At 50.5% G+C, this 15,358-nt stretch overlaps 1 protein-coding gene across 1 annotated transcript in view; it reads right to left on the bottom strand.

Annotated features, from left to right (window-relative positions):
• Positions 1–15,358, bottom strand: part of stard10 (StAR-related lipid transfer (START) domain containing 10) — a 39,808-nt gene that overhangs the window by 6,199 nt on the left and 18,251 nt on the right. The window contains exons 2-5 of the mRNA XM_052025720.1: positions 13,664–13,811; positions 10,054–10,157; positions 7,281–7,398; positions 2,389–2,441 (exon numbers count right to left, since the gene is read on the bottom strand). Of these exons, the coding sequence (XP_051881680.1) occupies positions 2,389–2,441; positions 7,281–7,398; positions 10,054–10,157; positions 13,664–13,811 (423 nt within the window). The remainder of the gene's footprint in view (positions 1–2,388; positions 2,442–7,280; positions 7,399–10,053; positions 10,158–13,663; positions 13,812–15,358) is intronic.

Here is a 15,358-nt window from a genome sequence, read left to right as displayed (position 1 = left end):
CCCCCAACGCACTGAATCCCCTCCCACAGCCCACAGACACTCTCCCCCATCACCCACTCCCCCCACAGCCCACGGACACTCTCCGCCATCACCCACTCCCCCCACAGCCCTACCACTCCCCTCCCAATCCTCTTGATGGCCTCCCCCAGATTTAATCTGCCATTCAGCTGCCTGGGCCCTGAACTCTGGGATTACCTTGGGCTCTTTTATTGTGTTTCAACTGCTAAATAAATGCAATTTTCTGTTGTTGTTGATGCTGTACAACATAAAGCTGTGTATAGATTTAGCCAACAGTCACCGCCAACAGTATGGACTCCAGGTGTGACTGACAGGGCAATTGGCTAATCATACTCTCTCTGGCCGGGAAGAGCGACATCACCTTGTGCAGCTTTTCCTTTCTTTGGGATCTGGTGTGGCCCGGAGTTGTTGCCCTTGAACTGGATGGGCTGCTGGGCTGTTTTGGGAGCAGTTCAGAGTCAACAACATTGGTGGGTCTGGAGAAACACATGACTGCAGAGGCTGGAATCCAGATCAAAAACACGACGATGCTGGGGGAACTCAGCAGGCCAGGCAGCATCCGTGGAGAAAAGCAGGCGGTCAACGTTTCGGGTCAGGACCCTTCTTCAGGACTGAAGATAGGAAAAGGGGAAGCCCGATATACAGGAGGGAAAAGCAGAGCAGTGATAGGTGGACAAAAGAGGGGAGGTGGGGTGGGCACAGGGTGGGGATAGGTAGATGCAGGTAAGAGATGGTGATGGGCAGGTGCGGGGGAGGAGGGGAGAGCAGATCCCCCGGGGGACGGGGGAAAGGTAAGGAGAGAGGGGAAAAAAGGCCAAGAAAGTGAAGAAGTATTGGGGGGGGGGGGGGGTGTTGTGGGGAAGGTGGACTACCTAAAGTGGGAGAATTCAATGTTCACGCCGTCAGGCTGCAAGGTTCCAAGACGGACAATGAGGTGCTGTTCCTCCAATTTGCGCTTGGAATTCTCCTGTCAGTGGAGGAGGCCGAGGTCTGACATATCAGTGATGGAGTGGGAGGGGGAGTTGAAGTGACCGGCACCGGGGAGATGCAGATCACGGTTACGGACAGAGCGCAGGTGTTCTGTGAAACGGACACCTAGTCTGCGTTTGGTCTCACCGATGTAGAGGAGGCCACACTTGGTGGGTCTGGAGTTACATATTGGCTAGACTGGGCAAGGACAACAGATATCCTTCCCCACAAGGATATCAGTGGACTGGATGTTTTGTTAAATGACGTGGTCGTTTTTGTTGCTCTAAATTATTAACCAAATGCACAGGATTTGAACTCTGGACCATTACTCCCGGTCTCTGGGTTTCTCATCCAATAATCTACCACTGCCCCACCATACCGAAGTATACACTACACAGCCAGCTGTAGGGGGAAATATTACTGGGGCATTTCACTGAGCCATAGAGTTATATAGCACAGAAACAGGCCATTCAGCCCAACTGGTCCATGCCGACCAAGGTGTTTTCCTTAGGTATGCAAAAAGTGCTGGAGGAACTCAGCGGGCCAGGCAGCATCTGTGGGAAATGGACAGTCAATGTTTTGGGTCAAGACCCTTCATCTGGACAAGCTTCTTGAGTCTTCCTGTGCTAATCCTATTTGCCTGCATTTGGCCCATAACCCTCTAGACCTTTTCTATTCATGTACTTGTCTTTTGTAGCGGTTAGTGTAACGCTATTACAGTGCCAGCGACCCGGGTTCAATCCCCGCCGCTGTCTGTGAGGAGCTTGTACGTACTCCCCGTGTCTGCGTGGGTATCCTCCAGGTGCTCCGGTTTCCTCCCATATTCCAAAGACGTACGGGTTAGGAAGTTGTGGGCATGCTATGTTGGTGCCGGAAGCGTGGCGACACTTGTGGGCTGCCCCCAGAACACTCTACGCAAAAGATGCATTTCACCATGTGTTTCGATGTACATGTAACTAATAAAGATATCTCATCTTATCTTAATTGTACCCACCTCTACCACTTCTTCTGGCAACTCGTTCCATATACCCACCATCCTGTGTGAAGAAGTTGCCCCTCGTGTCACTTTTAAATCTTTCCCCTCTCACCTTAAACCTATGCCCCCTAGTTTTAGACTCTATCTACCCACCCACCATATCTACACCCCTCATGATTTTATAAACCTCTATAAGGTCACCCCTCAGCCACCTACACTCTCCTCCAAGGACCAATCACCCTATTTTTGTAAGAATAAACATTGTAGAAAACACCCATCTTCAAATTATTGATCATCTTGCTGGGGTGGCCCTTGCAGTCACCAGGGCTCACAGACAAGATCCCAGAGTCTGGAGGTCAGGACTGATTGAGTTGGTAACCTCAACGTTACACTAACCGTTAGTGTAATGATGTATTTGTACTCACCCTGGGGGCAAGAAGCTGCCACGAATGATTCATCACCCATTTTGGCAGCGAACCTTCAAAGAAAAGCCACAAATTAACGTCTCAAACGCCAACCAAAATTTTACAACTGCAGGGTTGTTGAGACGTGACCCTGTGTTTACCCCGGTTTAGTGGGTTGCTCACTCTCTCCCCACCCCCTCTCTCTGTCACAAAGATAGACCCATGCAGTACAGAGGGACCACTGCTCTGTCAGAGGATCAGATGTTGACCTCAGGTCGCTTGGTTCCCTCGGTGGATATAGGAGAGACCACAGAGGTTATCTGAAGGGCAGGGAAGATCTCCCTCAGTACCACTTGTCTGAAATAGAAACAGAGTGGAATGGAAACACTCAGCAGGTCAGGCAGCATCCGTGGGGAGAGAGAGAAAGAGGGTTAACATGGAGACACAAGACACTGCAGATGGTGGGAAAAACAAACTGCTGGAGGAACTCAACGGGTCAAACAGCAAAGGAACCGTCGACCTTTGTAGAAGATAGAAGGACAGCTTCTATTCTGCTGTTATCAGACTATTGAACAGACCTCCTATACAATAAAGATAGAACACTACAGCACAGTACAGGCCCTTCAGCCCACGATGTTGTGCCATCATTTTATCCTGCTCTAAGATCTATCTAACCCTTCCCTCCCACATAGCCCTCCATTTCTCTATCATTCATGTGTCTATCTAAGAGTCTCTTAAATGTCCCTAATGTATCTGCCCCCACAACCTCTGCCAGCAACGCGTTCCACACACCCACCACTCTGTGTAAAAAAAAAACATACCCCTGACATCCCCCTTATATCTTCCTCCAATCACCTTAAAATGATGTCCCCTCGTGTTAGCCATTGTCGCCCTGGGGAAAAGTCCCTGACTGTCCACTCGATCTATGCCTCTTATCATCTTGTACACCTCTATCAAGTCACCTCTCATCCTCCTTTTCTCCAAAGAGAAAAACCCCAGCTTGCTCATAAGATGAACTCTTGATCTCCCAGTCTACCTTGTCATGGCCCTTGCACCTTATTGTCTGCCTGCGCTGCACTTTCTCTGTAACTGTAACACTTTATTCTGCATTCTGTTAGTGTTTTTCCCTTGTACTAGATCCATAGAGTTATACAGCTCGTAAACAGGCCCTTTGGCCCAACTGGTCCATTCTGACCAAGATCTGCCATCCACTACCTTGATGCACGGATGCGATGAAATGATCTGTCTAGACGGCATGCAGAACTATGTTTTTCACTGTACCTCGGTACACGACAATAAACCAATTCTCTCAGCAGTGGCAGAGGACTGTGGCAGAACACAAGCCAAGTGCTGCCTCAAAGGCAGGATTTAATCGCCTGCCAGACCACTCACTTCTTTCAGACAGAAATCCCACCCGCTTCCCTCGCCGGGACTGCGTGGCAGGACATCGGGTCTGGCGGGGAGGATCTGGGAGGGAGCTTTGGAGCTCGGGGCTCAGGCAGCTGAAAGCAAGGCTGATGGGGAGTGTGGAGGGATCTCCAAAGGGGACTAATTCAAGTTTACTGTCATAGGCAGACACACAGGGTGTGAATGCCATGAAAACTAGCTTTTTGCAGCAGCTGCACAGTACATTGCGAGACAAGGACCAACATAAATTAACATGAACAGAAATGAATGCAAACTATACATACACACACGCAAAACTTGGAGTATTGTGTTCAGTTCTGGTCACCTCATTATAGAAAGGATGTGGAAGCTTTAGAGAGGGTGCAGAGGAGATTTACCAGGATGCTGCCTGGATTGGAGAGCATGTCTTATGAGGATAGGTTGAGCGAGCTAGGGCTTTTCTCTTTGGAGAGGAGGAGGATGAGAGGTGACTTGATAGAGGTGTACAAGATGATAAGAGGCATAGATTGAGTGGACAGTCAGACACTTTTCCCCAGGGCAACAATGGCTAACATGAGGGGACATCATTTTAAGGTGATTGGAGGAAGGTATAAGGGGGATGTCAGGGGTAAGTTTTTTTTTACACAGAGAGTGGTGGGTGCGTGGAACGCACTGCCAGCAGAGGTTGTGGGGGCAGATACATTAGGGACATTTAAGAGACTCTTAGATAGACACATGAATGATAGAGAAATGGAGGGCTATGTGGGAGGGAAGGGTTAGATAGATCTTAGAGCAGGGTAAAATGTCGGCACAACATCTTGGACCGAAGGGCCTGTACTGTGCTGTAATGTTCTATGTTCTAAAAATAAACAACGATACTAGTGCAAGATTGCAATAGCGAAACAAGAACGTTGTCTGAAGTGCTGTTAAGGTGAAATTTACTTTCTCTCTCTCATTCTTGCACTAGTTAAAATTCAGTTTTCTAACTGTGTTTTCTTATAACTGATGTTTAACTTATGGTTTTCTTATGAATGTGTCTCTGCTGCTCTGTGCCCGTGATGCTGCTGCAAGTAAGTTTTTCATTGCACCTGTGCACACATGAGTATGTGACAATAAACTTGACTTTGACACAGATAGGAAAGGTTTAGAAGGTTATGGGCCAAACACCGGCAAATGGGACTAACTTGGATGGGGCATCTCGGTCAGCACGGACCAGTTGGGCCAAAGGGCCTGTTTCCCTGCTCTGATAATATTGACTGCCTTCACAGACGCTGCCTGACCCGCTGAGTTCCTCCGGCAGTTTGTTTCTTACTCTAACTCTAGTGACGACAGAGACGAGGAGGGGTTTCAAGGTGAGCATCATTCCGGGAAAGGGATTGATGCTCCCATTCCGCCAACGTTCTGTGGGGATCCCGGCCTGGGCCGCTGTCTGACCTCATGTGATCCAGGAATAAACAAACTGCTGGAGGAACTCAGCGGGTCGAGCAGCATCAGAGGAGGCAGAGGGACAGTCGACGATTCAGGTCAAGATCCTGCGTACATTCCTGATGCAGGGTCTCAACCCAAAACATCGACCATCCCTCTGTTGGTACTCGGCCCACTGAGTTCCTCTTTACTTAGCAGTTGGAGGAGATTCGGTATTTCACCAAAGACTCTTGCAAATTTCTACAGATGTTTGATGGAGAACATTCTGACTGGTTGCATCACAGCCTGGTATGGAGGCTCCAATGTGCAGAATGGAAAGAGGCTGCAGAGGGTTGTAGACTCAGCCAGCTCCATCACGGGCACAACCCTCCCCACCATCAGATTTCTGAAAGATCCATGAACACTACATTGTTATTCTTTTTTTTGCAGTATTTATTTATTTTTGTAATTTATAGTAATTTTATGTCTTTGCACTGTACTGCTGCTGCAAAACAACACATTTTACATCTAAGTCAGTGACAATAATCTGATTCTGAATCTGCAATCTATGTGTCTCCAGTGATTCAGTCCCTTTAGTAATAACTGGCAGTGCCTGGAGGGGGCAGGCTCTCACCACTGCAGTCATTCTGACAAACTTTAGAGTTCAGTTGGAGGGAGGGTTTGCCAAAGACTTCAATACAGAGGTGTAAACACTTGAATGGTCACTAACTGCTGGGCGTTTCCCAGCAGTTAGTGCAGGGCTGGGTCCATCAACCAGTCTCCTGACCTCCCTCAATTCTACACCATGTTTTGAAATTCATGATCCAGTACGGCAATTCAAATACACAGGAACACAAGAAGCTGCAGAGAGTAGTGGACTCTGCCCAATACATCACGGGCACATCCCTCCCCACCATCGGGAGTATCTACGGGAGGCGCTGCCTCAAGAAGGCAACATCCATCATCGAAGATCCCCACCATTCGGGCCGTGCCATCTTCTCGCAGCTCCCATCGGGCAGGAGGTACAGAAGCCTGAAGTCCCACACCACCATTTTCATCAACAGCTACTTCTCTTCATCCACTGAACCAACTGGCAAAAACCCTAATCACTACCTCAGTGTAGCAACACTGGGACCACTTTGATCACTTTGCAATACCATGGACAGGTTTTGTTCTAATTGTGTTCTTTCTTGTAAAAATTGTGTTTAATTTTTGTTTAATTTATGTTTTTCTTGTGCACACATGGACTTGTGCACATGACAATAATCTTGACTTTGACTTTGAAATTCTTTGTTCCACTGTGAACCTCATGTTACAGTACAGCTTCATAAAGCACTGGTCAGGCCACAGCTGGAGGACTGTGTGCAGTTCTGGCCACCACACTGTGGGAAGGAGGTGACTGCACTGGAGGGGGTGTGGAGGTGGTTCACCAGGACGAGAATGGGGTGTTTCAGTTAACAGGAGAGACGGGGTCTGTTCTCCCTGGAGCTGCGGGAAGACCCGATACAAAATTATGAGGGGAACAGATAAGCAGGACTGTAAGAATCTTTTCTCTTTAGCAGAGATGTCCAAAGCCAAAGGGCAGGGGTTCAGGGTAAGATACAGAGGGGATCTGAAGGATCTGAGGAAGAACTTGTTTGCTAGCACGTTTTTTGTTAATTTTCTGAATCTGGGTGTCGCTGGACAGACCAGCATTTATTCCCCCTGAGAAGGTGGGGGTGAGCCCCCTTCTTGACCCGCTGCAGTCCTTCTGGTGAAGGAGCTCCCACGGTCCTGTTGGGGAGGGAGTTCCAGGATTTAGACCCAGTGACGGTGAAGGAACGGCGAGATATTTCCAAGTCGGGACGGTGTGTGACTGGGAGGGGAACCTGCAGGTGGTGGTGTTCCCCTGCACCCGCTGCCCTTGTCCTTCTGGGTGGGAGAGGAGGTGGGTTTGGGAGGTGCTGTCGGAGTAGCCTGGGTGAGTGACTGCAGTGTGTTGTGTAGACGGTGCACACTGCAGCCCCTGTGCGCCAGTGGTGGAGGGAATGAATGAAACTCCTGTGACGTTCCAATAAAAGCAGCAAGGAATGTCGTGGCCTGGATCTCATCACTTCCCAGGAGTGAACCAAGCCTGCTCTTACCTTTCGGGTCAACCTCGGCCAGGTAGGTGAGGGTACAGCTGTTGGCACTGTTGGTTTCTACCAAGTATCCGGTCTGGATTGAGACAGCTCGAACTCGTTCCTTCTTTGGAGGGTATTTCTGAAGGGAAGAAACAAAACAGTCACACAGCAGCGCTCAACAGAGTGTCCCTGCCCAGAGTGAGCAGCACAAAACCAGTGCAGACACGTGGACCAAACCAGGTCTCCTGGTGTCTACCTCCACATGGCCCAAGGAAGGAGAGAGGTTGAGTAGTACAACAGAGGAGATGCAAGATCAGGCTCTGTCCACAGTGGAAGGGAAGCCGCGCTTCCTGAAAAAGGACATTTCAGATGTTCTGGGACGGTCATTCAGTGGGCTGAGCCGATGCTTGCTCTTTGAAAGAGCTCTCCGCTCTCCCATCTCTCCCCTGCCAGTTTCTCTGGGTATTTAGCCCACTTTCTTTGCAAGCTCCCTGCCGTAGAGCACCCTTCCATTTTCAGGCAAACTGCCCAGATCCCAACAATAGTACAGCACAGGAACAGGCCCTTTGGCCCACCATGTCTGTGCCAAAAACAATGCTAATCCAAACTAATCCCACCTGCCTGCACATGGTCCACATCCCTCTGTTCCCTGCCCGTTCATGTGTCTATCTAACAGCCTCTTAAACATTCCTATTGTATCTGCCTCCACCACTACCCCTGGCAGCCCGTTCCAGATACCCACCTCTCTGTGTAAAAAAACTTGCCCCACACATCTCCTTTAAACTTTCCCCCTCTGCATTTCCTCTAGTACTTGACATTTCTACACTGGGGAAAAAGGATTCCATCTATCCATCCATCTCGTAATTTTATAAACCTCTATCAGGTCTCCCCTCAGCCTCTGCCGCTCCAGAGAAAACAACCCAAGTTTGTCCAACCTCTCCTTATCGCTAAAGCTTGTCCAGTCTCCCCGGTTACTCTCTTCTCCAGATATAAACTTTCCATTTTGCTCCCTTTTTAAAAAAAATATAAACGTTTATTAGATAAAAGCACTACAAAAGGACAACCAGTGTCCAAATACTACAACTAATACAGAAAGAGAAGAAAACAGACTAAGCATCTACAGAACTACAGCAAAATAACACTAACACCTAAACAGCTAAACACACACGCAACACTTCAGAGAAGAATCGCATTCTCACCGTCCACGGCACATGCGATCCCGAGGGGCCCACTGAGCGTGGAGCTCAACCAGGGGGCCTGTGGATACCACGTGCTCCTTCTCCAAGGACACCCGCGCGCGTCTGTTTTGCTCCTTCTCTCCCACCCACTTCCCCCGCAGTTTTAAACTACTTTTGAAAAAAAAAATCGCTAACTCCGCATGTTTGCTCCGTTCTGGTGATGGAACCATCGAGCTGAAACGTTGACCTCGTTTCTCCCCCACACCTGCTGGCTGCTTCCAACATCCTCTGTTGTAGAAACACAACAAACTGAGAAGCCGGGATCTGGAGCAAAAATTAATCTGCTGGAGGAGCTCAGCGGGTCGAGCAGCATCTGTGGCGCGAGATGGGCAGTCAACGTTTCAGGTCAAGACCCTTCACCTGGACTCAGCGCATTCCCAGTTTTTATTTCAGATTTCCAGAGTCTACAGGATTTTGCATTTGATTCTCGATCACAAAATCTCACAGATTTGCAGATGACACCACCGTAGTGGGCCGGATCTCAAACACTGACGAGAAAGAGTACAGGAAAGAGATAGAGAGCCTTGTAACATGGTGTCATGACAACAATCTTTCCCTCAATGTCAGCAAAACAAAAGAGCTGGTCATTGACTTGAGAAAGTGGGGTGGAGTACACACCCCTGTCTTTATCACTGGTGCCGAGGTGGAGATGGTTGAAGCTTCAAGTTCCTCGGTGCAAATATCACCAACAACTTGCCCTGGTCCAGCCACATGGACACTACAGCCAAGAAAGCTCACCAACGCCTCTACTTCCTCAGAAGGCTAAAGATGACACGTCCTTGATGACCCTCACCAACTTTTACAGATGCACCATAGAAAGCATCCAATCTGGATGTATCACGGCTTGCTACGGCAACTGCTCTGCCCGGGACCACAAGAAATTATAGAGTTATGGACACAGCTCAGCGTGTCACAGAAACCAGCCTCCCCTCCATGGACTCTGTCTACACTTCCTACTGCCTCGGGACAGCAGCCAATATAATCCCCACCCACCCTGGTCATTCCCTCTCCTGCCCTCTTTCCACCGAACAGAAGATACAAAAGCTTGAGAACACGTACCACCAGGCTCAAGGACAGCTTCTATCCCGCTGTTATCAGACTCTTAAATGGACCTTTTATACGATAGAGGTGAACTCTTGATCTCACAATCTACCTCGTCGTGGCCCTTGCACCTTATTGTCTGCCTGCACTGCACTTTCTCGGTAACTGTGACACTTTATTCCACATTCTGTTTTCCTTTTTACTGCCTTGATGTACTAATGTACAGAATGATCCATCTGGATGGCATGTAAACAAAAGCTTTTCACTATATCTTGGTAAAGTGACAATAATAAACCAATTACATTTTGTTTTCTTTAAATTAATGATATAAACCCTCATCTCCTCTGGCTCAATCACTTTGCATCCATCCCAACTGATGAATTAGGAGCAGGGTAGGCCACTCAGCCCCTTTCTGGTCTGCTTGCTCATTTAATACCATGACGCTTCCTTGCACCCACCCTCTCAGCCATTCCCCCTCCCTCCAGCCCGGCCCCTCCCCCTCCCCAGGCACTCACCGGGTGCTTCACTGAGTAGTTCATGATGATGTAATCATGGCCCACGGGTATCCACGACCTCAGAGTGACCACATCACGGTTTTTCAAGGGCTTCGGGCACCTCCCTGGTGACCAAATGACAAACAAAATCTCAAACCCACCCCGCAAATGTGTTTAAAGGGGGTGCGGGAGCAGAGAAAGGGGGTGGGGTGCAGAAATAATTAATGGCATGGCTATTAGTCATCGCGTCATACAGGCCAGAAACAGGCCCTTCGGCCCAAACAGTCCGTGCCGACCAAGATTCCCATCTAAGCCAGTTCCATTTGTCCATATTTGGCCCACATCCCTCTAAACCTTTAACATAAGAAATAGGAGCAGGAGTCGGCCATCTGGCCCGTCGAGCCTGCTCCACCATTCAATAAGATCATGGCTGATCTGGCCGTGGACTCAGATCCATCTACCTGCCTTTGCCCCAGAGCCCTTAATTCCCTACAATACAAAAATCTATCTAACTGTGTCTCAAATATATGTAATGAGGTAGCCGCTACTGCTTTCCTGGGCAGAGAATTCCACAGATTGACTACTCTCTGGGCAAAGCAGTTTCTCCCCCTCTCCGTCCTAAATCTATTCCCCTGAATTTTGAGGCTATGTCCCCTAGTTCTAGTCTCACCCACCAATGGAAACAACCTTCCTGCCTCTATCTTATTTATCCCTTTCATAATTTTATATGTTTCTATAAGATCCCCCCTCATTCTTCTGAATTCCAGCGAATATAGTCCCAGGTGACTCAGTCTCTCCTCACAGGCTAACACCCTCACCTCCAGAATCAACCTGGTGAACCTCCTCTGCACCGCCCCCAAAGCCAATACATCTTTCCTCAAGTAAGGAGACCAGAACTGCACGCAGTACTCCAGGTGAGGCCTCACCAGTACCCTGTACAGTTGCAGCATAACCTCCCTGCTCTTAAATTCAATCCCTCCAGCAATGAAGGCCAACGTTCCATTTGCCTTCTTGTTAACCTGTTGTACATGTAAACCAACCTTTTGCGATTCATGCACAAGGACTCCCAAGTCCCTCTGCACAACAGCACGCTGCAATCTTTCACCATTTAAATAATAATCTGATCTTCTATTTTTCCTTCTAAAGTGGATGACCTCACATTTACCAACATTGTACTCCGTCTGCCAGGCCCTTGCCCAATCACTTAACCTATCTACATCTCTCGGCAGACTCTGCGCATCCTCTGCACAATTTGCTTTGCCACTCAATTTAGTGTCATCAGCAAACTTAGATACACTGCTCGGTCCCCTCTTCCAAATCGTTAATGTATATCGTGAACGGTTGTGGGCCCAGCACCGACCCCTGCGGCACCCCGCTCACCATTGATTGCCAACCAGAGAAACACCCATTTATCCCAACTCTCTGCCTTCTATTGGTTAACCAATCCCCTATCCATGCTAATACCTTACCCCCAACTCCATGCATCCTTATCTTATGGATAAGTCTTTTATGTGGCACATTATCGAATGCTTTCTGGAAATCCAAGTATACAACATCCACCTGTTCCCCTCTATCCACTGCGCTCATTATATCCTCAAAGAACTCCAGTAAATCAAACAGGATCTGCAGGTACCCATTTCCTATCCATGTACCTTTTAAATGTTGTTAACGTACCTGCCTCAACCACTTCCTCCGGCAGCTCGTTCCATATACTGACCACCCTCTGGGTGAAAAAGTTACCCCTCAGGTTCCTATTAAATCTCTCCCCTCTCACCTTAAACCTGTGCCCTCTAGTTCTTGATTCCCCAACCCTGGGAAAAAGACTGTGTGCATTCACCCTGTCTCTGCCCCTCATGATTTTATTCACCTCTATAAGATCACCCCTCAGTCTCCTACGCTCCAATGAATAAAGTCCCAATCTGCTCAACCCCTCTCCATAACTCAGTCCCTTGAGTCCCGGCAACATCCTCGTAAATCTCCTCTGCACTCTTTCCAGCTTCATGGGATCTTTCCTACAGCAGGGTGACCGAAACCAAGCGTGGCCTCACCAATGTCTTCTACAATATGGCTATTGAATGGTTCCTTGGGTCTACACAGAGCCTGGGAGTAGGGAGATAATACTCAGCTCTGTACAACACGCTTAGTACACTGGGTTTACAAGGGGATCGAGACCAATTTGAGAAATGGGCCATACAATGGCAAGTGGAATTTAGCTTGAATAAGTGTGAGGTTTTGCACTTTGGGATGTACACTGTAAGTGGTTGGTCCCTGGAGAGTGTTGTAGAACAGAGGGACCTAAGGGTACAAGGTTCCCTGAAAGTTACGACACAGGTGGACAGGGTGGTGCAGAAGGCTTTTTGTACGCTTGCCTTCATCGGTCAAGGCACTGAGTACAAGAGTTGGGACGTCATGTTACAGCTGTACGAGGCGTTGGTGAGACCACACCTGGTACACTGTGGGCAGTTCTGGTCGCCTGGATGTCATTAAGCTGGAAAAGGTGCAGAAAAGATTCCCCAGGATGTTACCAGGGAAAGTATGCAGCTAAAGGCAGGACCCTTAGCAGCAGTGATGTACAGAGGGATCTTGGGGTCCAAGTCCACAGCTCACGGAAAGTGGCCACACAAGTAAAGAAGGTGGTAAAGGCAGCATATGGGATCTTACCTTCATTGGTCGGGGCATTAAGTACAAGAGTCAAGAAGCCATGTTGCAGCTGTATAAAACTCTGGTCAGACCACACTTGGAGTATTGCGTGCAGTTCTGGTCGCCCTATTACAGGAAGGATGTGGAGGCTTTGGAGAGGGTGCAGGAGAGGTTCACCAGGATGCTGCCTGGATTAGAGGGCATGAGCTATAAGGAGAGGTTGGACAAACTTGGGTTGTTCTCCCTGGAGTGTCGGAGGCTGAGGGGAGACCTGATAGAGGGTTATAAAACTATGACAGGCACAGATAGGGTAAGACAGTCACAGAGTCTTTTTCCTAGGGTAGAAGTGTCAAGTATTAGAGGACATGTATTTAAGGTGAGGGGGGAAAGTTTAAAGGAGATGTGTGGGGCAAGTTTTTTTATACAGAGAGTGGTGGGTGCCTGGAACGGGCTGCCAGGGGTGGTGGTGGAGGCAGATGTGATGGTGGGGTTTTAGAGGCTGTTAGACAGACACATGAATATGCAGGGTTTGGAGGAATATGGATCATGTGCAGACAGAAGAGATTTAGTTTAATTTAGCACCGCGGTTGGCCCAGACATGGTGGGCCAAAGGGCCTGTTCCTGTGCTGTACTGTTCTGTGTTCTATGTCAATCCCTGCCCACCCAATGTTTGACCTTCTCTGGCCCACGTGAGTGGCTGGCTCAGGCCAACTCCTCAGAGAGGGATCAATCCTCAGAGGGGAGAGGAGCAGGGGGTGGGAGGTCTCTTCGCGAGGTCTCCTGAGCAGAGATTCCACAACAAGGATCCCTGGATATCGTTCCCGGCTCAACCAGCCCCCAGCAATCTAGTTGCTCATTGTCACCGATTCCGTGGGATCTTCCTGTGCACACAGGGGCAGCCGGGGTGTTTGGGGCCCCAGCCCTTGGTTCCCCACCTCGCCGAAGTCAGGTCAGCCCCCTGGGTGGGGCCAAGGTGGCCTCACACACTCACAGGCGTAGTAACCCACGTCCGCGTTGGCCGTCAGCCTCCCGATGTCGAACGTCTCGATCATGTTCTCGTCCCACTTGCGGCGGTACTCGGCGTCGTGCAGGACATCGTACAGCGTGTCCGCGCTCAGGTCCTTGCAGAACATCCGGCACTGAGGGAGAGAGGCGACACCACTGAGTGAGGACCAGCCAGGGGGTGGGGGTGGGGAGAGGGGGTAAATGTGGGGGGAGTGGGGGAGAGGGAGGGGGTAGGGAGAGCAGGGTAAATGTGGGGAGAGGGAGGGCAAATGTGGGGGGAGTGGGGGAGAGGGAGGGGGTGGGGAGAGGGGGTAAATGCAGGGGAGTGGGGGAGAGGGAGGGGGTGGGGAGAAGGGGTAAATGCAGGGGAGTGGGGGAGAGGGAGGGGGTAGGGAGAGCGGGGTAAATGTGGGGGAGAGGGAGGGAGTGGGGGAGAGGGGATAAATGTGGGGGGAGAGATGGGTAAATGCAGGGGGAGTGGAGGTAAATATGGAGAGGGGAGTGGGGAGGAGAGGGAGGGGCTAAATGCGGGGTGAGAGGGAGGGGTGAGGAGAGGGGGTAAATGTGGGGAGGGGGGAGAGAGTGTGGAGAGGCAGAAAGGGGGAGGGCAAGCAGAGAGTGTGAGGGGAAACAGTCGGGTGGGATACATTGGTGGGGGTGGGGGGATTTGCCGGGCAAAGCCCCCTCCCTGGTTTGAAGGGCCTGGGTGAGTTGCCCCAGACACACTCCACTCTCTGGTGAGCCCGCAGTCACCGCTGGTGGGTGTGGGTGAGCCAGGGACAGGGAGGGAAGGGGAGCAGACACACACCCAGTTGGGGGTGGGGGGGGCGGTGGGGGGTGGAGTTTACCCCAGCCAACTGCTGTGGGAGCTGAGCCAAGGGGAATTCACACAAGGGTCCCGAAGGGAAAGTTCTGTCTGGGAGTGGGATGGGTTGACAAACTTGTTCAGAGATGGAACACAGACTGACCAGCTGGAGGTGGGGTCCCGTCCTGACAGTCGAGACCCCCGATCTGGACCACCATGACCATTTCCCTCCACAGATGCTGCCCGACCCACTGAGTTCCTCCAGAATCTCCCACGTTGCTGGCACACCTGCTCCAGCCCAGTGCACCAGGCGGCGCCCAGAGTAGAACGAACCGCCAGTGTGTGGCCTCCTCCACTCCAGAGAGTGCAGTCCCATCCCGGGCTGAAACCTCCGCAGCAGGACCCAACACAAGGCCAGGGTTTGAAGGATCCAGGGGGACAGTTCACACCCACCCAGGGACATGACGTGATGCAGGGGATGTGGCCCTCGGTATTGGCAGAGAGAGTCACCGCTCACTGCGGTGTGACTGGCTGCCCGAGGTATAAACCGTCCCTCCAGAGCCCTCCTCCTTCCTCCGAGGCTCATTTTAATTGCAGGCTGAGTCAATCCACACTCAAAAGCTCCCTCAGTACTGCCCCTCCCTCAGTGCGGCGCTCCCCCCTCGCCGCCCCTCCCACACTGTCAATGTTGCGGGGGCTGCTCCTCGCCTTCTGGCTGCACTTCAACCCCAACCTGTTCACCTGTGGTCATCCAGTAAGGCGGGGGGCAAGGAGGGCTGAGGATATCCTGGTGAACTTGCTCCTGGGGCTAGCTAAGGTGGCTATCCGTGGGCCCTGGAAGCAGGTAGCGGAAGGTGCTGCCCGGGCGGACTGCCT

The sequence above is a fragment of the Pristis pectinata genome, chromosome 11 (assembly GCF_009764475.1).
Source record: "Pristis pectinata isolate sPriPec2 chromosome 11, sPriPec2.1.pri, whole genome shotgun sequence".
Lineage (NCBI taxonomy): Eukaryota > Metazoa > Chordata > Chondrichthyes > Rhinopristiformes > Pristidae > Pristis > Pristis pectinata.
The sequence above is the reverse complement of the archived record's forward strand: the minus strand, read 5'-3'. Positions and strand labels throughout refer to the sequence as shown.